We start from the raw sequence: 22218 nt of genomic DNA on the forward strand, positions 1-22218 counted from the left end.
CTATTACCTGAATGAATCTATTAAACCTGAGCTCTTCATTTGAAATCAAACGTGGTTGTCTGGAGGGGGAGTGAAAAAAAAATGGACCCACTGGATCTTACTGTAATTGTCATTATATAGGTGAAATACAAAAGATGAGCTCATTGTGGGGTACAGTGAATGTCTTGATGCTGAAGTTTTTCCTTTTTCTACAATGAATTTCCAAAGTTGCCCAGTTCAACTGGGCAGAAAGAGAAGGGTACCTTCTATGCCTTATATCTTCAATGGAACTCATAGGTTGGCTAATAGGAAAGGAATGCATTTTCTTTTTTAACTATTTCTTTGCAAATGAATTTTATAATTTTTTATTAAAGTTAGGATTCATCCCACATGCATGGGCTCAAGTCAAGCTCTCTCACACAGATTTTTTTTCTCTTTCCAATGTTTAACTTCAGAACTTTTGCTTACTAACATTTGTAATTTGGAGACAGGTAGGAATTAATTGGGTTAATTTTCTTGTTGCCAGCCAAAATTTGTACTTCAACAGCAAAAGACTAATTCCCCAAGCCCAAGTTTTCTTCTTAGTGATTTATCTCTGTTTACAGATAAAGCAGAACACTGTTATATGGGGCAGATAAAGAGAGGACATTCTATACTCATTATATTTTTAGTAGAGTCAACAGATAAATTGCTCTTCTTTAATGCCTGTCATAAAAGAAGAGCAATTTATTCTTAAAATGGGCTTTGATAGCTAGGCATTTATATTCTTCTTCATTGTCTCCTGGTAACCATTTCCAAATTTATCAGCATAATTAATGGAATCTCTCAAATAGTTGAGAGATGAAAAGTGATCTTTTTCATGCAGAAAAACCAGAAAACAGATTAAATGAAGTTCACTAAAAAAATGATTGTAAAATTTGAATTTGGAAATCCCATCCTTTCCCCTTGCCTTGACAGATGTTTTTATCTTCAAACATTCATGAAATCCATAGATCAGATTGATTCTGTGCCATCTGAACAACCCAAGATGCACTTGATATTATAGACAAACCTAGGTGCTTTACTAAGTCGAGTCATAAAGTTTGTTGATGTTTTTGAAGGTACTGTGTGAGAACCCTGAGTTCCCTTTCTATTCAAAATTTAGACAATTGAGTGAAACCTTTTTCATGAAAATGGAAAAAAGGACAAATTAAGGTTGTGCTCTGTGTTGTGAATGGAAATTATCAGGTTGAGATAGAACCACTGAAGTACCCTATGCTTTTTGTTACCCCTATAAATAATTTCTTTTTTTTCCACTCTTTTCCGTGACATCTGAGTATTTGATTCCCTTCAGCTGCTCTATTTTTCCAGTGTACTCTGAATTCAACTTTATACCACTGGACATTGTGTTGTCTACTCTTTTAATGTCCTCTAAATGAAATACTTAAATTGAATAATAGTGAAGCTTAAATGCTCAGCTTTAAATTGAACAGATTGAAAGTTGGAAAAAAAATCCAACAGATTTAATGTGTTTTTATATCAAAAAACAGGCTTCTCTTTTGTATTTGCCGAAAAAAAGTTATAAGCAGTGGCTTATAGTATATAAGAGTGATAAAGTGCTGCTTAAGCATCCATTCACACAACTCTGTTGTTTGGTGAGGCAACTAGACTCAAGACCAAAACATGAAAGGCAAAAAACTTTTTTACTGAGAATTTGACTCTTCAGACTATGAAGTACAGTGCCTTTATTCAGCAAAGCACTGAACTCCATGCTTTTCTTTAAGCTCATGAATTCATTTGATCTAGTGAGAAGATTCTGTTGACACACTTACCAGGCTTTTTGGAAGATGCTGGTTGCATTTCTTCATGCCATGCAGGATGAAGCCCTGAATTAAAGAACATGCTGTCCAGTTCTGATGCTATTGTTATACTGCTGAAGAAAATGTTTTAATGTAGCAATAGGAATGGTTTCTGACATTTTCTTTGTTCTGAGGGTTTACTCACAGCAAAAGGAACCCTTCTGTGGACACACAATAGCTTGATGATTAGAGTACTCAGCTGAAGAGAAAAGAACATAGGTTCAAATGCTTGATCCAAACCAGACAGAGCAGGGAATTGAACCTAACTCTCTAGTGTCAGAGATTAGGGTATTCCACTGGGATAACAGCAAGCCAGGTTTCAACTCCCTGCTCTGTCTGGTTTGGATCAGGGAGTTGAACCTCAGTCTCCTCCATCTCAGCTGCGTGCCCTCATCACCAAGCTATTTGGCCAAGATGGGATAGGGTGTTTTGCTCTTAAACAACAAAAAAAAGGCATTAAAAAGCTCATTTTGCACCAGAGTAAAATATTAACTACCCAATCCTGACTATTTCCACATGATGGAATTGTTGTTTCCTGGCCAGGCTGAGAGAGAGCTACTTTGTGGTCACATACCAAGAGCACCAGAAGCAATAGAAAGATATAAAACCCTTCTGTCCCTGCAAATGCAGCTAAAGATGCAGAGATTCAGCCATGTTATCCACATGGCTTTGGCAGAAGCAGAGAAAACAAAACCACCAGAAGCCAGTTCATTTAAATGCCAGAGCTATCTCAGTGAATCACAGTTTTGTTTGGAGGAGAATGGGAGAGGAAGATTAATATTCTGTCAGTGCTGTTGGAGGTGTCTGTGTCAGGGCACAGGCTGCAACTTAGCTTGGAACTTCAAGCAGCTTTTTTCTCCACTGGTTTCCATGTTTCCATGTCTCTCTTCTTTCCCTTCATTTTCTACCTGGTTCTCTCCAATTTCCATGCTTTTCTCCTCCTTTCCCTGCCCTTACCATATATTCATGTCCTTTCCACAAAAATTGTTCTGGCTTAAGCTCTAGTCTTTGCAGTGGCACACATAATTGAAACTTGTTAAATCCTCTGCAAATGTACTTATATCAGTTGATAGAAATGGATGGGTGGTAACTGTTTGCCTTTTTTTGTAATCCACATATACATACTGAATTTCTTGATCTAATCCCAGGCATTTTTAAAGGTTTAAGTATTTGTTCTTTGTTTTTGTTTTCTTTTTTTTTTCTGCTCATTACATTCTCTTTTCTTGCCTCCTGGTTTTAACCAGCAGTACAAAACCAAGTGATTTTTGACAATTTAGCATGTGAACCCTTTTACAATCATCTGCATAGGGCTTGTTTACCTCAGTCATGTGAAGTTCATAGACTGAAAGTTTGTAGGTGTTGGAATTCACAGTATTTGTAATCTGTAGGTATGGAGCATGGAGTTCTAGATTTGAGTAAGAGTTTTTTACATTCATTCACTTGTAATGGAAAATTACCTCTGCATACTAAATCAGCATTACAGTATGCATATTTATACCAGAGAATTATTCCCGGTAGAGTTAGAATGGAAATGTGGGATGTATGAATTGCAGAGTCATTATTTCAGTTGCCTTCACCAACAGGCAAGCACTGTTGCAAAATGCATGACTGAAAGTCATGCCCAAGAAGGACTGAGTTTTGCTGGGTCTGAGCATTTGGGATGTTGCTGTTGTACACTCAGATTGAATTTTCCCCTATCCCCTTCAATACCCAGGGCACAAAGTTATAAAGCAATGTCTTGTTTCCCTCTCTCTCCATTCACTCAGCAGCACAGGGTAAGACACCTGAGAACCTCAATTGTGTTTCTATTTCTGTGTTATCAACAAATGAGATTCCATGGCCAGCTTCAGAAACTGTACACACACACTGCCCTAACTGCCTACACTGGCTCAGTCTTGCAGCATGCCATGCCATGTCAGCCTGTGTATAAAATGGGGTCATGTTTGTTTGTATACTATGCCTGATGCCTGGAGGGGATAATAGGGTATTTCTCCCTCTCTCTTTGTTTCCTGTAGAGTCCCACAGTCAATAAGCTTGACTGGTTTTCACATTTCAATAACCTCTCTCCTCAGCCCTTTCTGATATTACCTGTTAGTACCAAGAGTCAGCTGACTCTGGATCCTGGTTGGCATTACACTTCATGACAGCTTCTGAAGCTGACAGGGTGGGCTTCTGCACAAACACAAGGAAATCCAGTCCTTGGCATGGCTGCAGGATATCCTCAGTTGAGTATCTGACTGAATGCTGGACATGAACAGGGGAAACAGGCCACACTGCACCCAGTGAAACTCACCTACAGTGTAGTGGTTCAGTGAGGAAAGCGTCCTCATAATCCTTAATGGAGTGTTATGGAATTGGATCTTCCTGCTGTAAAGCAACCCAAGGCACTTTGTAATCAAACCGCACACTGTAAACTGTTTTACATGAAGTCAGCTGCATTGCATCCTTCCTGGCAGACACTTTAGAACCATAATTACATTAATCTCCATCCTTAATTTGCTCCATTGTGCTTCTGTCATTGCAGGATCTCTGCTACCGAGTAGGATGTGTTCATTTCCTCAGTGCTTACTGTAAATTGCAAATTAAGCATGGTTAGCTCTCAGTTGCCTGCTTTTTTGTGGGATTAAATCCAGTTCATCATTACTTGAGCATTTAGTTTATTATTGTTTAATGAGGTACACAGTACTACATTTGACTTGGAGGATCAGTTCCAAACAGAGGTCTATTTGCAAAGAAAGTTGGTTTGAGAACCTGCTGTAGCTACAGAGACTTCTGTCAACCCTGGAGAAGTGAGCTGGGTAATGTTGAATTAGGAGTGGACCATCATCTTTAACTTAAATAAATAGTGTCTAATTATTAAAGCCTGGACCTAGTCAGTCTGTCATAATATGCCCACCTCCTTCAGCAGGACCTAAGGGCATTTCATTCTTGTGTAATTTTATACCTTGTAAGAGTTCCATATTGAGGATTTGTAAGTTGTATTCATGTTTTTTGTATTAGTCATCTTACAGCTTTTTGTCTTGCAAAGGATGAGCCAGTGAGATTTGAAATGATATTTGCAGAGGAAATCAATCATGTTCAATGGAAAGTGTCCAGAAAGGTAACACGACTGCAGATCCCAACATAAAAACTGCATAAAGAGAAAGGGAGATTTGTGTGATGCTAGGTTTCCAAGGACCGTTTCATTCCATAGTGTTCAAGTAATGCTTTAGTGGTACTTGCTGACTCTTGTTTCACTTCAGCTACTTCCAGGATTTCCATTTTATAAATCTCTTTTAATCGTTGCTGTACAAATCCATTCTGATGAAATCAATTCACTAAATAATGTTCCAAAAAATAGCCATGCCTGCCTGCCATTAATTCTAGCCTCCCTCTGTATTGCATATCCAATTTCTAAATCTGTCACTTGCCAGTTATGGAAGGGAGGGAGAAAAAAGTAATCAGGTAAAACTGGTGAAAATTTGTCTCTTAATGCGAGTTCAGTACTCACAGGTACAAGTAAAATAAAGCAAGGGTAAGGATGGATATTGTGCATGACTGCTTGCAATATTGCTAGATCTGCTTCCTCCTTTCTGCTCCTCCCTTCCCCATCTTTTTTTTTTCCATCTCATCCTCTACCATCCAACAGTATGCTTAGTACTGACTTAGTTTTGCTTTTGGTGTTTCTGCCACTGCTTTTATTTCCAGATTTAAGAGACACTGAGTCACTACTTCTGTGAAATACTCCATTTGTGTGCCACAGGTTGGCATTGCTCTGTACCATCTCTGTTTGTTCTTTTTAAAAAACAAAACAAAAAAAAAAACCAACCCCCCAAACAAGCAATGTACAGTGTTTCAAAGGTCTATTTGAAAAGATCCATCATGCACAAAAAGGTATCTGTATGGAGTGCTAATCTTCCCACTCCATCCATCCTGTGTTACGTATACACATGAGATTCACAAGTGGGCATGAAGGTACCACTCTGTGCATGGGGACTCTTAAAGAATTGCTCTAATAGGAATGTGTGCTGCTGACCCAAGAGCTCTGAATTTCCTTCTTCTGATTTAATGGCTGGTGGTTCTTAGTGTCTGAATAATGACCATTTTGCCGCTTTAGATGATAGTGGGTGCTTTGGGGATTTTCAGCTTATGCTTCCAGTGGTAAAAGTCTCAGTAAGAGACAACCAGAAAAGTTAAAATCAACATCAGTTGGTAGAAAATGCTGTTTTTCATGAAGGTTTCCAAGGAGCAGGCTGCTTAGATTAATTAAGTAATGTAAAAAACATCCCCACCAAGTCAAATCCCCATAGTTCAATTTTTCCATCAAGAGACCAAAATTATGCACCTGATTTCTGAGGTCACTTCCATTATTACAATAACATACATTCTTTGTAATGGCTTTTCCTTTTTAATGGATATTTAAATGGAGGTAATTAAATATGTTTTCTTTCATATCCTTCTCCTGAGAGGAAACATAACAACATGATGAAAATACAAGTAAATGGGAAGTAATAAATGTCTACTAAAAATAACTGCATTTTTACTCTTTAAGCAGTATTGATTGCTAATTGTTAAGACTCTCAGAGTGATAATGAGGAGATTCAGATGCCTGTCATACTATATAAAACTGGATTCCAAAATATTTCAGTTTAATAAGCTATTCTTAAAAGTCTTGCTGCAGTCAGAGGTACCAGCTGTTTATCTCAAGTCCAGGCAGTCATGAAATATGGTATATAAAGCGGAAGTATAATGTTTTGAAAATCAGATCTAGTTGCTTTTCTCTTCTACACATTTTTGGGTACCTTTCTAAATTTTAAACACTTCTCTCTGTGTCCTAATCAGTGGGATGATTGAGTTCTGTCACTGTGCCAACACTTAAGTTAAATGCATTGTGTTTCTTCCACTGGAGTTTGACCCACATGGCTGCATTGCAGGTTGTGCTCAGCCTGAGGGGATGAGCCTCTAAAGACTACAAGTTGGCACTGGCACAGACACTATGAACCTAAATGCTGAGAATGTCAGATCCTTCTCAGCATACTGAGATGTCTTTGGCCTCCAAAAGTGAAGTAGATATTGTAAGCATTGACTGCCAAATAGAAATATCAGTTTCCTTGTATCCAGTCAAACAGCAGAGGCACAGCTCCTTATGATCTGAATTTTTAGACCTTTTTCCTATTTGCAGTCAAACCTAGAAAAATAAAGGTCTACAAGAGAATATTTAAGAATGGCAAATAAGATCCAAAGACTTTCTCAACTTTAGCATTGATTTTTGGCTGGATGGCCTCTGAAAGGATTACCGTGTTTCAACTGATTCATCTCTCTGTGTTGTCATAGTGACATCTCAGAGCTGTTAGCAGCAAGGAATTCATTTCTCAAAAGCCTTTAATGGAGGGAAAACCAAACTAAAAAGTAGTAATCAGAAGTTAGCCATTTCACATTGCCTGTCTTACACTTTGATGATCTGAAACGATTTTCTTTTTCTTGTTTAGTAATAATAGTACAGGAACTGAAATAAACATAATGGACTGTTTTTCCTATCAACAAATGCCCTAGTCTTTGTCACTCAGTTGCCTGCAAAAGCTGCTTATAGGATCTTGTGTTTCTGCTATGAATATTATCCCTTCTTTCTTCCACATATACCCAAAGAATAGGAGAGTAGTTAGAGCCTAAATCTATTTGTAACACAGACACATACAGATTTAATCACAACCTTTTTAACACTACCGGGGAATATAAGTTATCTGTCTGGGCTTCCTCAGTTAATAGGGAAGAAGTGAAACTTTTTAAGGGAGATTCTCTTCTATTCTAAGGAAAAAATCCCTCAGGTAGTTGGGATGAATGCCTTCTGAAAGGGTTCCTTTATATTGAACTTAAATAACTGTTGTGGGTGAGACATCTCATTTCAGCAAGTTCAACAAATCCTCCTCAAAGAACTTTGGTATGATATGAATGTCTAAGGTTGAAGGGTAGGGCTTTGGGAGAGCATTCTTTGTTAACTCTTTAGTGTGTGTGTGTGTCCCTTGAAATTAGAACAGAAAGATAATTTAAAAATAGTAACAACAAATTAAATACATGTTAAGAATTGAAATCTACTTCTGCACTTGTTGAGAAATAATGCTTCTTTCCTGTAAGACATGGAGATCTGGGGCTACAAAGCAATGGATCAGTAGCCCCTTACAGCTAACATCCATTGTATTCTATTTACTTATTTTTGAAATTTGGGTAAGGACATATGAAAGAAAATTTGTCTCTGAGCTTAACTTAATTCTTTTAAATTGCATGAATATTTAAGAGAAAAAAAAAAATTATTTTAAAAATTGTAATACCTGAGGGATGTTAACAAGGCGAGGTAATAATGTCCTCAAGCCTTCAAGGGTACAAAATAAGACGTAGATAGTCTTTGTCTGTGAGAAGTTACCAGAAGCTGCAGTGAGGGAATGACTGAAATGAGGCATAGAGTAATGGAATCAGAGAGTTCTTAAGACCTGGAAAGGACCTCTAAGATCATCAAGTCCATCTGCTAAATAAAATTATAAAGGCAGTGACTTTGTCAGTGAGACATGATTTGAGACCATCATTTTTAGTAATCAGTAGCGTAATAACTTCCCAGGCTCATATTTTGAGGGATTTTTTTTCTTTTTTTTTTGGAAAGGGAGTCAGGAAAAGCTCAGGAAGTCCTCCAAAAAATGAGGAGGCCCCTCAGCATGTCTAGACAAACACAAACACAAACATGTGGTTCACATGGATCAACAGAAATAAAGTCATGACTATACATATATGTGTGTATAGAATAAATGTCCAAGAAAAAAAGTTTTTATTGTATTGTCTACTGTGCCTGGATAACCAGTACCACTGGAAAATTTTGTTAAATTCTTTTCTTCTGTATAGTGCTGTTTTTCAGTGAAATCAAAGGTACAAATGAAGCATAATAGTTCTGGTCATTCTGCTCTTAGGCAGATCAAAAACTTACTTGGAATCTTTACAGGTATTTCACTGGTCATTGTATTTGAGTGCACAACTAAGCTTTATGTTCATATTAGCAAACAGGGAATAAAAAAGAAACTTTAGATTTGCTAATTGGAAGTTGTCATGCCTTTAATAACTTGAGTGACTGACTCAAGACAATTTCCTCTCTTGCAGGAAGATTAATGTACAATCCCTTTTAAGGTGGTAAATCTTATCTGTTGGATTCCCATTTTTACAAAAATGAACAAAATGCTCTTCTAGCTGTAACTTCAGATATGTTGTAAAAGATAATCTTTCAAGACAATAGTAGATTATTATCAGCCAAGCAGGGAGCTCCAAGGCACTAGAGTGCATATTTTAGAATGTTTATGGAAAAACTTCCCACAGATTTAACTTCAAAAATCCATTCTCAGTGCTAAAAGTAGTTATATGTATAGAGAGATGTGCATATATGAGAGATATAATGCATAATTGAATTGGTGATTCTCCAATTTCCTTTATATTATAGCTGAAATGAGGTGTTTGTGTATTCCTGTCATTTCTTGTATGTATTTGTTGGTCTAAGGTTTACTCTGGGTAACACTATACTTAAAGCAAACACTTCAGTCCACATTCTGAACCTGTATGTTAACTCCATGTGGTTTCAGCTTCCACCCTTTAACAACAAATTACTATGTATGTAAGCTGTCAAATCCACATCGGACAGGCAGCTGCAGAAGAAGAAACTAAAGCCTATATACCAGAGCAAGAAGCGTAAGGCTCCCATAAGAGACTAGTCTTTCTCTTTCTGTATTTAGCTCAATAGGAGTAAATTATTCATTACAATCAAGCTAAAGCTCCTCCAGTCTTACCATCCACAAATTTGTTGAAAAATTAAAGCTCAGCGTGAAGCCTCCAGAGAATTATTCTGAGTTAGTAACACCTGCAAAGAACAGAGATTTCACTGTGGGGTAAATTGCTGTGTGATTGCCCACACGTCAGCAAAACTTATAATTGGGAGAACCTGAATATTTTCTCTGTATTTGACTGATGAGGATTTTGTGGGGTGTCATGTTACGTTAAGTAGTAGAGTTGTGATTTAGAGTGTTTCACAGCAACTGATTGTGTTTGTTTTAACAACAATTTTTGTATTCTATGAGATTTCTATTGCTGTCAGCTGTTATTGCAACTTTATGAAATACACATTTAAAAACCTTTCTTATTCTTAGGGAAAATTGTCAGAGACAGGCTTTAAACTGTGGAATTTTCTTCCTGCGATTTCTCGTGAATTTAGAGGTTGATACCTTCCCCTGCTTGGCTGTATCTCATAAACGGCAAGCTAAGTGAGGATTTTGATCTCTATATCTGTAGCATATGTACACTCAGCAGCTCCCCGGACAGCAGTGGAAACTACCTAAAGCAGATTTTTGTTTCTTCCAGATGTTTCAGAAATATGCTCATAAATGGTGGAGCTCCTAAATCAAATTGGACATTATTAACTATCCAAAAAAAGGACAGAGAAAGAAAAAAGTCAAATTGCGCTGCATTGTTACATGCTGAGGTCTTATTTTCTGCATTTTCCACAAGTCCTATATCAATTCACAACCTAAGTTTGGAGCAGAATTTAGGCTTCTGGCTAATGTTGGTTCATTTCCAACACGAAATGAATAAAGCTCATAAAATTCAAGACAGGCCTATGTGGAGATCCTCAGACAGACTCTTCACCTGTCCTCTGAAGGGAACCAGCTCTGTCCCACAGTGCTGTCCTTGCAGGCAGGAGGGAGCACTGAGCTCAGTGTGTTGCTCAGGGACTTGGTGCTGGTTCCTGCAGGTCGGCATGCTGGCACAACTGGATGTGCCTGCTGCACAGGGACTGCCTGCCCTCTGCCTGCTCAGCTCTGGACAGATGTACTTTTGTGGCTCTCAGAGTTGTGTGACCTCATTTAAATGACAATACACAATTTGCTTTCATGGCTGGAATGCCTGAACCTAATTTGGCAGCAAACTCTTTGCATTAGAGAACACGCACTGAATGGAACCTGCTGGTACAGTTTTCTGTCCTTCCCTTATTAATATCTTGCCACCCTTCTACCTTTCGTTCCTTTCAGGGAATATTGAAGTGCTTGCTTCACTGAACTCAGACTTATAGCTGCTGGATTGTTTGGTTTTGGTTTTTTGGGTTTTTTTTTTCATTTCTTATTCCTCTTTTTTCCAGTTGTGACAGAAAAACCCCACAACTGATTAAATACTAAGGAGAAAGGGACATATCTAACAGAGTGACAACTGCTTTCATATGTGTACTTTTAGTGCAGTGAAACTTTCCTCAGGGAATTCCTTTTATATACCTTTTACAGTTACTGAAATAAAATATCCTTGGTGCCAAAGGCAAGGAACTCATAACTACATGAATGTGTTAGACAATAATATCTAGTGGGTACTCCTGCTGTACATAATAGCTGAGCTATTCTGACTGCAACACAACTAAGGGCTAATGTAACACAGGTTTATTTCCTTGGATGGGAAAGGAACATGGGATGTATTAAAAAACAATTTGCTGGGCAAGATGAAGCTTTTCAGGCTCGTGTAGTCCTACTGCCTGCTCCAGAGGTTGCTGAGAAATGTAGTAAAACACCAAATCCCTACTGACTGACTAATCTTACTTTTCCACAACACTTCAAAGTATTTCCCTTTTTCACTTTGAAACAGAGCTGCAGTAAGTGGCTTCCAGCACAGAATTGTCTGTGAAAGTCCTGCCGTGGGCTCTAGCTTCACGCTTGTAATCTCCATGTCACTGATCATGGATCATCCTATACTTTAACTCAGCTATTTGGAGGGTTAGAGGAAGACCTGGTGTTTGGCTCAGGGCTCTAGGGAAGAGGAGAGGAAGCAGGTGTATTGCATAAACAAACCTCCATGTGTCAACATCCATGTGCTTGTCCGAGGAATTTATCTGCTCCAGCTGTGCTGCTTGAAGAGGGAATCTTTCAGTATATATTTATCTGACATATTATGTGTCTGAAACATGCTGTCAGTTTCTTTCAGAGAGGAACTTTGTAGCATGGGGAATGTGATTATGAGGAGGATCTAGCATCACCACAGTCTCTCACAGTAGGAACCAAAGTACCAATTAACAGCAGCTGATTGGGCTAGGTGCCACGTAGTGCTAGTTAACCCCTGTCCAAGAGGAAAGGGAAGGACACAAGGAGCTGGCTGTCATTTTACAGAGAAGAAAACCAATGCACTGAAAATAAGTGTGTCAAGAAAGCCAGTGGAAAATAAGAGGAGCGAAAGTGGAAATCTGAAATAGATTTGTTGTCCACGTCTAGTCCATTTTTGTCTTGTGTCATATATGAACTTTTATGGCTTCAAAGCTGTTATTTTCAAACTGTGACACCCATGTTAAAGACATCTGAAAGAAGGAAAAATAATGGCCAAAAATTAAATAAAGGGACTCAAGGTTTGCAAAACGAATTCAAACTTGCTACAGTTCAAATGGTTGGTTTTTTATTCCTGCTCTGTTACAGATAGGAACCTGAATTTAAATGCTTTTCTTTGAAATATGTTATGAACATGTCCACAATTTATGGAAATTTGTGTATAGGGAGTAATATCTATCTCAAGATCTTAACTATTGTTGGAATCTAAGTGTTGTAAAAACAGGTAACCAGACAAGAAAAAAAATCTCATTTTCTAGGTTGTCCTGGGGCCAAGAAGAATGAGTTCCTAACGAGTGTTTTGGATGCATTGTCCACAGATATGGTGCACGCAGTCTCTGATCCATCATTGTCTTCCAGCCGGTGGGTTTCAGATCTTTTTGTGTGTCTTTAAAAGGATTTTAACAGTGGTGAACAGATTGTTCAGGGCTTTGTGGAGCCTGCATAAAGGGTGAATTTCCAAGAACCTCTCTAGGAGAGTTTACTTCAAAATTACCACTGTGGACTGTTCACTAAACAGAGATACACTTGACAGATGAATTCTCAGCAGCGTAGCTCAGGGTTTATCTGTAGCTGCTGGTGCAACTGTGTGTCAGTCTTTTGTTCTCCTCTCAAGGCTTTATTTCTTGAATGTAGGTACCTTCCTGCTTCATATTCTTCCTAGTTGCTTGCAAAACAAACCAATGCTATCAACAGTCACAGGTAGCGTTAAAAATGTGTAAGTGCTGTCAAACTTAGGGCGTCTGCAGGTCAGGTACTTATCTGAGGAGATAGCATTTATTTTTATAGCTTATCCTGTAATTCAATACATTTAGGTGTTGTAGCTCTAAGAGAATCCATCATGGGCTGTAATTAGAGCTTTGGTATTTGGCAGTGCTGATTGTTGATCAAACTTCAGTTGCTTACTTCACACATTTAATGCATCTGCTGCCTATGAAACAGTCTTTTTCTCTTTTATTTCTCTCTCCATTTTTCTCTGATTTAGGAAATTTAAGGAGAAAGCACTGTTTGCAGAGTATGATGCTGAACTCAACAGGGTTTCAGAGAGTACACTAAAAGCAGATTCTAGCCCTTAGTGTAAAATTAGGATATTGTTGGCCAAAGTGAAAAAAGAGAGATTCACTACAAGTTAGTGTCCAAAACCAGGGAGTTTTAGATAACAATGGTGATGGTCATCTGACGGTGATAAAACAACACTGAAATAAAGGTATTAAATATCAGAATTAAGACTAAATTCTTTTTTTTTCTTGTTCCAGTGTTTCTGAGCCTGATCCAAATCATACTCTGGAAGAGAGAGTCGTCCATTGGTATTTCAAACAGCTCGATAAAAATTCCAGTGGTGATATCGGCAAGAAGGAAATCAAGCCATTTAAGAGATTCCTAAGAAAGAAATCAAAGCCCAAAAAATGTGTGAAGAAGTTTGTGGAATACTGTGATGTGAACAACGATAAGTCCTTGTCGGTTCAAGAATTAATGGGCTGCTTGGGAGTAACAAAAGAAGAAGGTAAAGCAGAAACAAAGAAACGCCATAGTAAGAACTTTTTCTCTCTGTCTTTTTCACTAAATTCTTCAAAGCTTATGAAGCCTGATATTTATATGTGCCAGAGTTATACAAAATACACCTGTCTGCAGCTAATGCAGCTGTTGCTTAGGACAGATGGCAAGAAAGTGGCTTCTGGATCACTTTGCTCCAACAGAATCAAAAACTTCCCATTGATTCTAGCCATTGAATGTATTATGGTAGGAAACCTAAGAAGATATGATAACAATCATCAAAAAGCCAGTTTAGTGTTATTATAGAACTGTGTTCTGAGTGAGTGGAAGTATCACACCTGTGTTTTTTGGATTCCTGGAAGGAAGCACATGGTTGAGATTTCTAATGAAATCTCATTTCTCAAATGTAGTTTAGAGATGCAGAGAGGAATGTGATCATCTGCCAAACAGGTGGAATAACAGCTAATACACAGCCACCTTACCTTGCTGCCAAACATGTAGGAAGGGGAACAACTAACTTGCAGAGTGCAGTCACACAATTCCTGAAAATGAGAAAAAATTAAAAAAAAATTAGTTCTAAACAGCAGCAATAGATCCCCATGCTTTAAGAAGTTGTGAAAGAATGAATATAGGTAAATGGTTTTGTCTGGTACCTTAAAATGAAGTGAGGACAGTGGAACAATGGTCTCATTGGTTGTATTCAAGTCTAGAAGAGGAATACTGCAGAAAGACAGAAGGGGTCTACATTTTACTAATGAAGTAAATTGTCTATGGCTCACAGTAACAGATCTCTCAAAACATGTATTGAGCAGATCCAGAATTTTTTTCCTGGGGCTTTTTTTGTGGACCTCATAATGGTACCTTCCAATTTTCACTTAGATGATGAAGGTTAAAAAAATGAATATGAAAGTGGATGAATTTTAGTATCTTTATGTTTATCTTTATCTATCTGACTTTTAGTCAGATAGATTTTTTATCTATGAATGTGGAAAGTGAAACAATTCTGTCCTACTGCAGCAGGCATTCTTTCTTAGGACTTGTGGATGAAATTTGGGTCCAAAATCACTACACAGGCAGTAAAGGAAAGCCATAGCAAGACTGAAAACAAACCCCAGTTTTTTGTCTTCATATTCCAGTAGAAACCCCCCAAAATATTAGGATAAACTGTCTGTTTTGGAAATGAAAATTGTAAGAGGCATGAAATCATATGAAGATCACACACAGATTTGGCTGAAGTAAAAATTGTGACTACCACAACCGAAGTTCTGTAACAGATATTCTGCAAAAAAATCTATTCAATAATGAGAACATTCAACTTTGGAAGGAAAAAAATCCCAGAAGTTTGGCATTGGAAAACTAATGGTATCCAGTTGGAAAAAAGTTCTTAACCAAATCATTGGGTTGCTTTACTAGAAGTACATAGTTTTAAGGACAGGACAATAAAAATTACTTTTGTTGGAATACCATTATTCTGTTTTGTTTCTTTTACTTGATAATTAAAAATTCCTTGCTGATTCTTCTTTCACTTGCACAAATGAAAGCAATTACCACTTCACTGCAGTTAGAGTTACATCTCTAGGAAAATATGAGATTCTTGCCACTTGAGGTGTCAGAACTGAGCTGAGGAAGTGGTTCTGTATCTTTTCGTGTGAGTCTCAAGTTTCTTGTGTGAGAATAATTTGAAGCAATATAAAAGCCAGAGAGTTGTAAAGCATGCTTTCTGAAGGGGGTACTAGCTGCTGTAGCGTTTTTCAAGGTCCAGGTTTTTTTCCCTAAGTTCCAGTACAGCTTGTCTGACTCACAGACTGACATGGAAAACCAAGACAGCAAGTTCCTCCCTAGTCTCACAAGTTAGCTTGGGAAGATTAATGGGCTAGGAAATTCATTAGCTTTCAGGGGGTTTATTTTCCCCTATTTTGGGCACTCTCTTTGACTTTGAAACTAAGAAATTTTAAAAAACAGTGATAATCCTGTCCTTTTACAGATGCAATGTAAACAATGTTTTTGGTTTGTAGAACTGTTTCTGTGATACCTTTATCTTTTATCTATCTTTTTTCATCTTTTATCTTTTGCTTTGTAGAACTGTTTCTGATATCTTTAATCAAAGTGAATGCTTTCCATACAGTCTGCTTGTCCGTGCTTCTTTGCTGCCAGGGATAATAGACTATATTTACTATTAAAGACCTAGTAAGCTTGACATGCTCAACCTTGACTATATGCAATCTCCTAAGCAAATTTGACATGTTAACTGGCAAGAGATGCTGTTGTTCAACTTTCATATAACTCCTTGAAATAAGCAATATCTGTATTGAGGAAAGAAAAAAGTATCTGTGTCAATGAAAGGTCTGAAATATTTTATCTCATCTATTGAAAGCTGTGCACTTACCCTGCTCTAAAAAATAGCTTTTCAGAATGAGGGCTTCAGTTCTTGAGGATAACTTGCAAACCATATTTATAATGTTTTCTTTTCCTTCTTTTAGCAGTCCCTAGAACCAACACTGAGAGCACTTCATCCAGCAGGCAGGTGAGTACTGAGGAGAGCAAGATCTCCATTTCTGCCTCTCCTGGATGAATTTCTTGGGGTTTTAGTCATCACTGCAGCTTCAAACTGCTCTAATCTGCTATTCTGCAGAGCTGCCAGAAAAATGCAGAGCAACATCCCAATTAAGTTCTGTGTCTGGAAAGCTAAATCAGTCAATTACAGGTGCAGAGTAAATGCGCATAATTTGCAAAGTGGATTAGGCTTGCATGTGGAAGTTCCTAGGAAAGTGTAAGTTGACATATAGGACATAGATGATAATTTGATGAGTGTAATTGAGCCCTCTTGAGTCTTCTGCATTCCTGAATGACAGCATTCCCATGCACTTTTAAATGTGCACTGCTTCATCTTCATTTAACTTTTACTTTAGCTGAATTCTGTCAATTTTCCTTTGTGTCACACTCTAAACACAAACTGACATTTATTGAAATGAACAAAGCCATGCATTTCCCATGCCCTGTGAAAATCTATACATTTCAGAAACCCCACTGCATTATTATATGATGGCTTAAAAACAGCTTTTAAAATCTTAGTGCAATGAAAAGAGCTGTCACTTTCAGATGCGTTTGCGGGCTGAGCAAAATATGCTGAAGAACTAGGATTTGCATCAGTCTAATCTGCGTTTAAACTAAAATTGCAGAATTATTGGAAAAAATGAAATGTCAAGTGCCCTGACAACATAATCCAGAATTTTTTTTTTCAGTTTTCTGCAGAGACTTGATCTTGCTTTTCAAAATAGCACCAATGTATGTCATCCATGGAGGTTTGGCTACTCAAGCTGTTCAGAGCTGCAAAAGGCACAAAAGCAGAGTTTTTTAACCCTTTAAAGAAAGGTGCACTTTGAGAAGGAGGGACTTCAGTGAAAGGCCAGGAAAAGAGGTTAAAAAAAGTGGGGTTTAATTTGTATGTGTCTATTTTTATAACCATTTATCCGAAAGACATTTTTTCTGGGCAATATTGTTATACCTTCCTAGTACTTTTGCGTGGTCTTGAAAGAGGACTGGTGAGTCCAGTAGTTTGAATGGTCTAGCAAAAGAGTCATCTCCACACTATTCTTACACCTCATTGTATTAGTTAGAGGAGTTAAATTGTTGGTGCCTACAAAAGCATCAGTAAATGATGAAATGGTTTAAAAATTATTCATGTAACTATATTATTAGAACAGCTCAGGTAATCCTGCACCTAAAAAATTAGGAATTTGGCTAAAAATACCCCAAAACCCAAGTTGTGGTAAATGTCTTCCATCTATCATAAAGCTAGATTAATTTGTTAGAAACCGAACCTCAGGTGAACCTACCCACAAGCCAAGAGAAATCTTCCTCTCAAAGTTGCTCGTTGATTTGTTCCCTTTTTTTACCTCTGCTTTGTTTGATGTTAGGTTTGCACTTCTAAGGCTGGCTCAACATTGGTTGTGGTTTTTACCAGAGACCTCCTACATACTTTTGATGGAATAAAAAATATTCTCACAGCTACAATAATGTGATAAGTTTGTTTGTTTAAACAAGTGTTTGTGGTCTTAATTTTTCATGTTTTCCCCACAAATCACTTACACCTTAAACAAGACAGCCTGAAAACAATTATCCTTTAAGAACTCCAGAGTATTCAGAAGGGTTATTTTAATTATATAATGGCAATTACTGGCACACGTGCATTGCACTTGAAGCATGACAAGCCCTCTCCCCTTTCTTGTTATCTGATACAGACTTGTGGAATTGGAAATAAAAGTGTCCCTAGAACATCTATGTGTTTCAATTTTGACCAATAATTTTGCTGACTCAGCATCAATTATTTTAAGAGCTGTTGCTGACAAATGATAGCCTTACATTAAGGCTGGCTAAGCAAACCATCTGCTGGCAGTTTCATAGTTGAACAATACATGGCTGCAAATGCACAAGGTGGTTTTCATCAAAGAAGTTCTCACTTGAAAGGGAGCTACAGAAAAGCATAGAAGCTGCTCAAAGGAAACCACCCGAGAAGGCCTGATCAGATTTGCACCACTCAGGAGACACACACTCAAATCCTTACTCTCTACTAATTTATTATTTAGCAGAAGTTTAGTTAAATATATGCTTATGTGTGCTTTGGCACATGTTTTTTCACGTTTGTTGAGAAAACAGCTTAATGAAAGAAAGCAGACAGAGAAACATACACTAATGTGCTAGCTGAGGCTCAGCTGTGGTTGCTCTCAAAAGGTAAAATTAGGGGATGGGTCTGACTGGACTCTGGTAGTGGCCAGGTACATTTCCCTTGCTCAGCTCCACCCTGTCCAGCAAACACACACATACATGCCCACACACTGTCACTGTGGCTTTTGCAGCCTAGCAAAATTTTGTAAGGAAACCACAGATTGTTTGTGAGACTTCAGCCAGCCGCCTGTTCCTTACATATCATATGCCATAGGAGGTATATTGAACCAGGGACTTGCTCAGGCAGCTGCTAAAACTGTATTTGACTGGTATGGATTTAAAGGGCCATAGGTAAGTAGTCGAGATATTGCTGATACCCTTGCTCGTAGATCCCATGAAGGACTACAGGGCAGGAATTTTTTTTATTCCCTATATATATTTATACAGCACTCTCTTCTGATAGTGGAATATGGGTACTGCTGAAAAATAGAGATAGAATTTTATGCTGGACTAATTGAAAACACCATTAATAATGCAAATTTTCCCAACTTCCTTTCAGCAAGTTTCGAAGAAGCAAGGATGAACACCTTACTAATTCACGGCTGATCTCTTTGACATGTGGGAGATTTCCTCACCAAAAGGCAATAAAAACAACTGTAGTATTTGCACTTTGTACTTAAAAATGTAAATTCACTTTGTAGAAATGAAATATTTAAACAGACTTTTTTTTTTTTAATCTGTGAAAAATTAATGGCTAGTTTTGAAAAATTATCACATACAATGTATGTGTATTCTTTTGTGGTCTGAAATATGTTAAACATGTTGGAGATGTAAAAGTTTGCATTTAAACCATTTTTTTAAAAAATAACTTTTTGGCAAACAGTAGCACAGAAACCTGATTCTATGTGGTTTTGGTTTCAATAGTATGCCTTATTTTTCTTAATACTGTCATTTAAGTAGAGTTATGCAGGAAAATCTACTGTATTCTCAATTTTGTCCAAGCAGTGTTGAATGTTTCAGGTTTGCAGGACTGAGAGAATTGTGTAAATTGCTGTTTACTTGGTTTTGCAGTTTTTTACTGACCAGATATTTCATTGGTGGCAATATTTCTTTCATTTTGTTTTTATTGTAATTACTAGGCTTTCCAAAGATCATACAATGAGAATACAACCACTAATGGATTAAAAAAAACAGTTATTCTACTTGGGATGCTTATAGAACAATGTATCCTTTTATCAATTTTTGAAGTGCCTTTATTAATAAGTTTTGGTAGGATTTTTCTCCTGTTTGCTTTCACTTGCGTTGTTAACACAGCAAACCAAAAAGGAGTAAGGTAGAGTGTAGTGTCACTCCAGTCTGGTTCAGCCTGGGCCTTACAAGCATGTTTCCATGGTCAGTGCAAAAGCAGGAGCAGAGTTTGCATGGGCCAGAATTGGAAATCTTTCTATTGTGACAGGGAAGAATAAGCCTTTTTCCTCTACACCTGGCTACCCTAATCAACCCTTTGGCTTTGCCTGGGGACCCGCTAGAGGAGGGGCTATTCACATTGCCTCTGCCTGAAGCTTTTGTTTTGCTGACTAAAGAAACTTCTCAAAAGTTTTCATACTTTCTCCATCATTTTTCCCCTAATGCTTTTGTTCATATGTGTGTCTGAGGGGAATAACAACTTCTGGATGTGAGTCTAAAGAAGGGGACCTAAATGAAAAAAAGTTCTGCTCTTGAGCAACTGTGAGTTACAAGCAGCTGGGTTGATCGATGCAGTGGTAGAAGGACTACTGGCATCTAGGAGCTGACATGAGAAGGCAGGAATGTAGCAGCAAGCAGTGATTTCATTATGGTTTGTTTGAATAATGTGGAGAATTTGACATGTGACCAGCTATTTATAATAGCACCCTGCTTGAGTTTGTACCTGGAAAAGCTTTTTGTGAATCAAAAGGTGTCGTTTCAATTCCAAAATATTCTGAAGTAATAGGAATCACTGTATGCAATGGAGTGGTATCCCAGAAATTGTGTACTCTAAGCTCTGGCAACAGGAGAAACCAAGGCAACTGCGTGTTATCTTGTATTTTTGTTTTAAAAAGTATTCGTTATTCTTTTATAATGTTAAACTTTGAAATTAATCTTCTTTATAGATTAAAGATTAGTATGTTATCAAACTATGCTGATGTCTTTTCTTTTGCAACACAGAGAGACTTGTTTGGAAGTACATACACACAGTGATGACTTCACCACTGCTTTGAGTTTACAAGAAACCTCATGACCTCACATTGTGTCCGTCTACTTCCCTTGCCTTTATTGAATTCTCTTTTAAGATCATTCATGTCTTAGTCATACCATTGCTTCCTTGAATTCTCCATATAGCTTCAACCTAGTCTCTTGCTTCTTCTTAGCAAAGTGCAGTGTGCATAGATAGAGATGACACCTTTTCCCCTCCATGTGAGTGTGAGCTGCAGGGCAGCTTTCAGCCTGCCTGGAAGCAATGAGGAGAGAGATGCAAACCCTCAGAATTCATAATGCCTGGTTAAGTGTTCACAGTATGGTTAATAGCAGCATTTTGTAAGAAGCATTTAATTCCATCACTTTGGCCTTTAGAGACAATATCAATGTAGGCTGCCAAATATTTTGCCATGTCCATGGTTTGAAAATGCACCCCATTTAAACTGAGAGGTTGTGTGGGGAGGCAGATTTGGACTAGCAACGTGATTATATAACGAGTAGCCTTAAACAGTGGTGGAAGTGCAGGTAAGTGCTAAAGGCATTTTTAGGTAGCCAAAGACTTCTACAACATAGAGTCATTTAATAACTCTACAACGACTGAAACATGAGGTGTTTCCTCTTTGTATGCATTTCTGTGTCATCACTTTCATGATTTATGTCAATTAACAGCCATTACACCACTTGAATATATGTAGTACTGACTTCTTATACTGCCAGCTAGAGTCCAGATCCCTAATGGAATCATACTTGCAAACTTGCTAAATTCACCTTGGCTTCCTGTATCTCCCATATGTCCACAGGAATATTTAAACTGAGATACATGTTCTATTTGTAACTAGAAACAGCCTTGAAAGGAATCCATGTGGATAGGCCCTTAGGCTCACACTACAGTGTTTATTTACACAGTAATTAATTAGTTCTAGTTTTTATCCTACTCCATGTGCAACAATTTAATTTCAAATTTAATCCTGTTGCTGAAAACAGAACTTATATTCTGCTTCTCATTGACCAGTATTTTTTCTAGTTCCAACTCTTGCTGAACATATTTGTTTAGAACTTTTATAAGGTTGTAAATAGAAGACTATAAAGTTTGAAAAATGTGTATGTATTCAGTGACTAGTTCAGCCTGTAGCAATGTCCATTAGTTAACAGGCCACACAGTGAGAAATGCTCCATATTTTGTCAACACTTTGGAAAACTTACTAATTTTCTTCCTATCCCTACATTTAGGGCAATTTCATAGTTTAATTTTTACCAAACCCACTTAATTGTCAGTCATTTCTCAGTCTAACAAAATACCTATCTTTCAGGTGCTCATTTTGTAGAATTGGGACCTTGATGAGTGCTCCAAATGACATTTTTTTCTTGATAATGTAATTTCAGATATTGAAAGACTAAAACAGAGAAACTTTAACAATAATCACTGCATATAACTAAAGGAATACACTGTAATTTTTATTTAGACCACACTTTTGCCCTTCATAAGTACCATAAGCCAGTGGAGAAAGCAGACATTCCTAGAAAGCTGGAAGGAAAATAAAAATACAGGTTGATTCATTAAAGATATTTAAGTGTTTCCAAGATTTGATAGATTTAATTAATATTTTCTTTTTATAGTAGTAATAGAAGATGAATTAATGGAGGTTAAGAAATCTTTGCTGTCAAAG

At 37.5% G+C, this 22218-nt stretch overlaps 1 protein-coding gene across 2 annotated transcripts in view; it reads left to right on the plus strand.

Annotated features, from left to right (window-relative positions):
- The window catches only part of SMOC2 (SPARC related modular calcium binding 2), a 137973-nt gene extending 117480 nt beyond the window's left edge, over positions 1–20493 (plus strand). Inside the window, exons 10-13 of one of the 2 annotated variants that reach the window (XM_071431162.1) lie at positions 12436–12538; positions 13432–13679; positions 16150–16193; positions 18894–20493. In XM_071431162.1, the coding sequence (XP_071287263.1) occupies positions 12436–12538; positions 13432–13679; positions 16150–16193; positions 18894–18917 (419 nt within the window). In that variant the 3' untranslated portion in view covers positions 18918–20493. Of the gene's footprint in view, positions 1–12435; positions 12539–13431; positions 13707–16149; positions 16194–18893 lie in introns of both variants that reach the window. The other variant, XM_071431155.1, reaches the window with a different exon arrangement.
- The last annotated feature ends 1725 nt before the right edge of the window (positions 20494–22218 follow it).

Source organism: Agelaius tricolor, unplaced genomic scaffold, assembly GCF_023055355.1.
Source record: "Agelaius tricolor isolate 1412-34295 unplaced genomic scaffold, bAgeTri1.0.p SCAF_1, whole genome shotgun sequence".
Lineage (NCBI taxonomy): Eukaryota > Metazoa > Chordata > Aves > Passeriformes > Icteridae > Agelaius > Agelaius tricolor.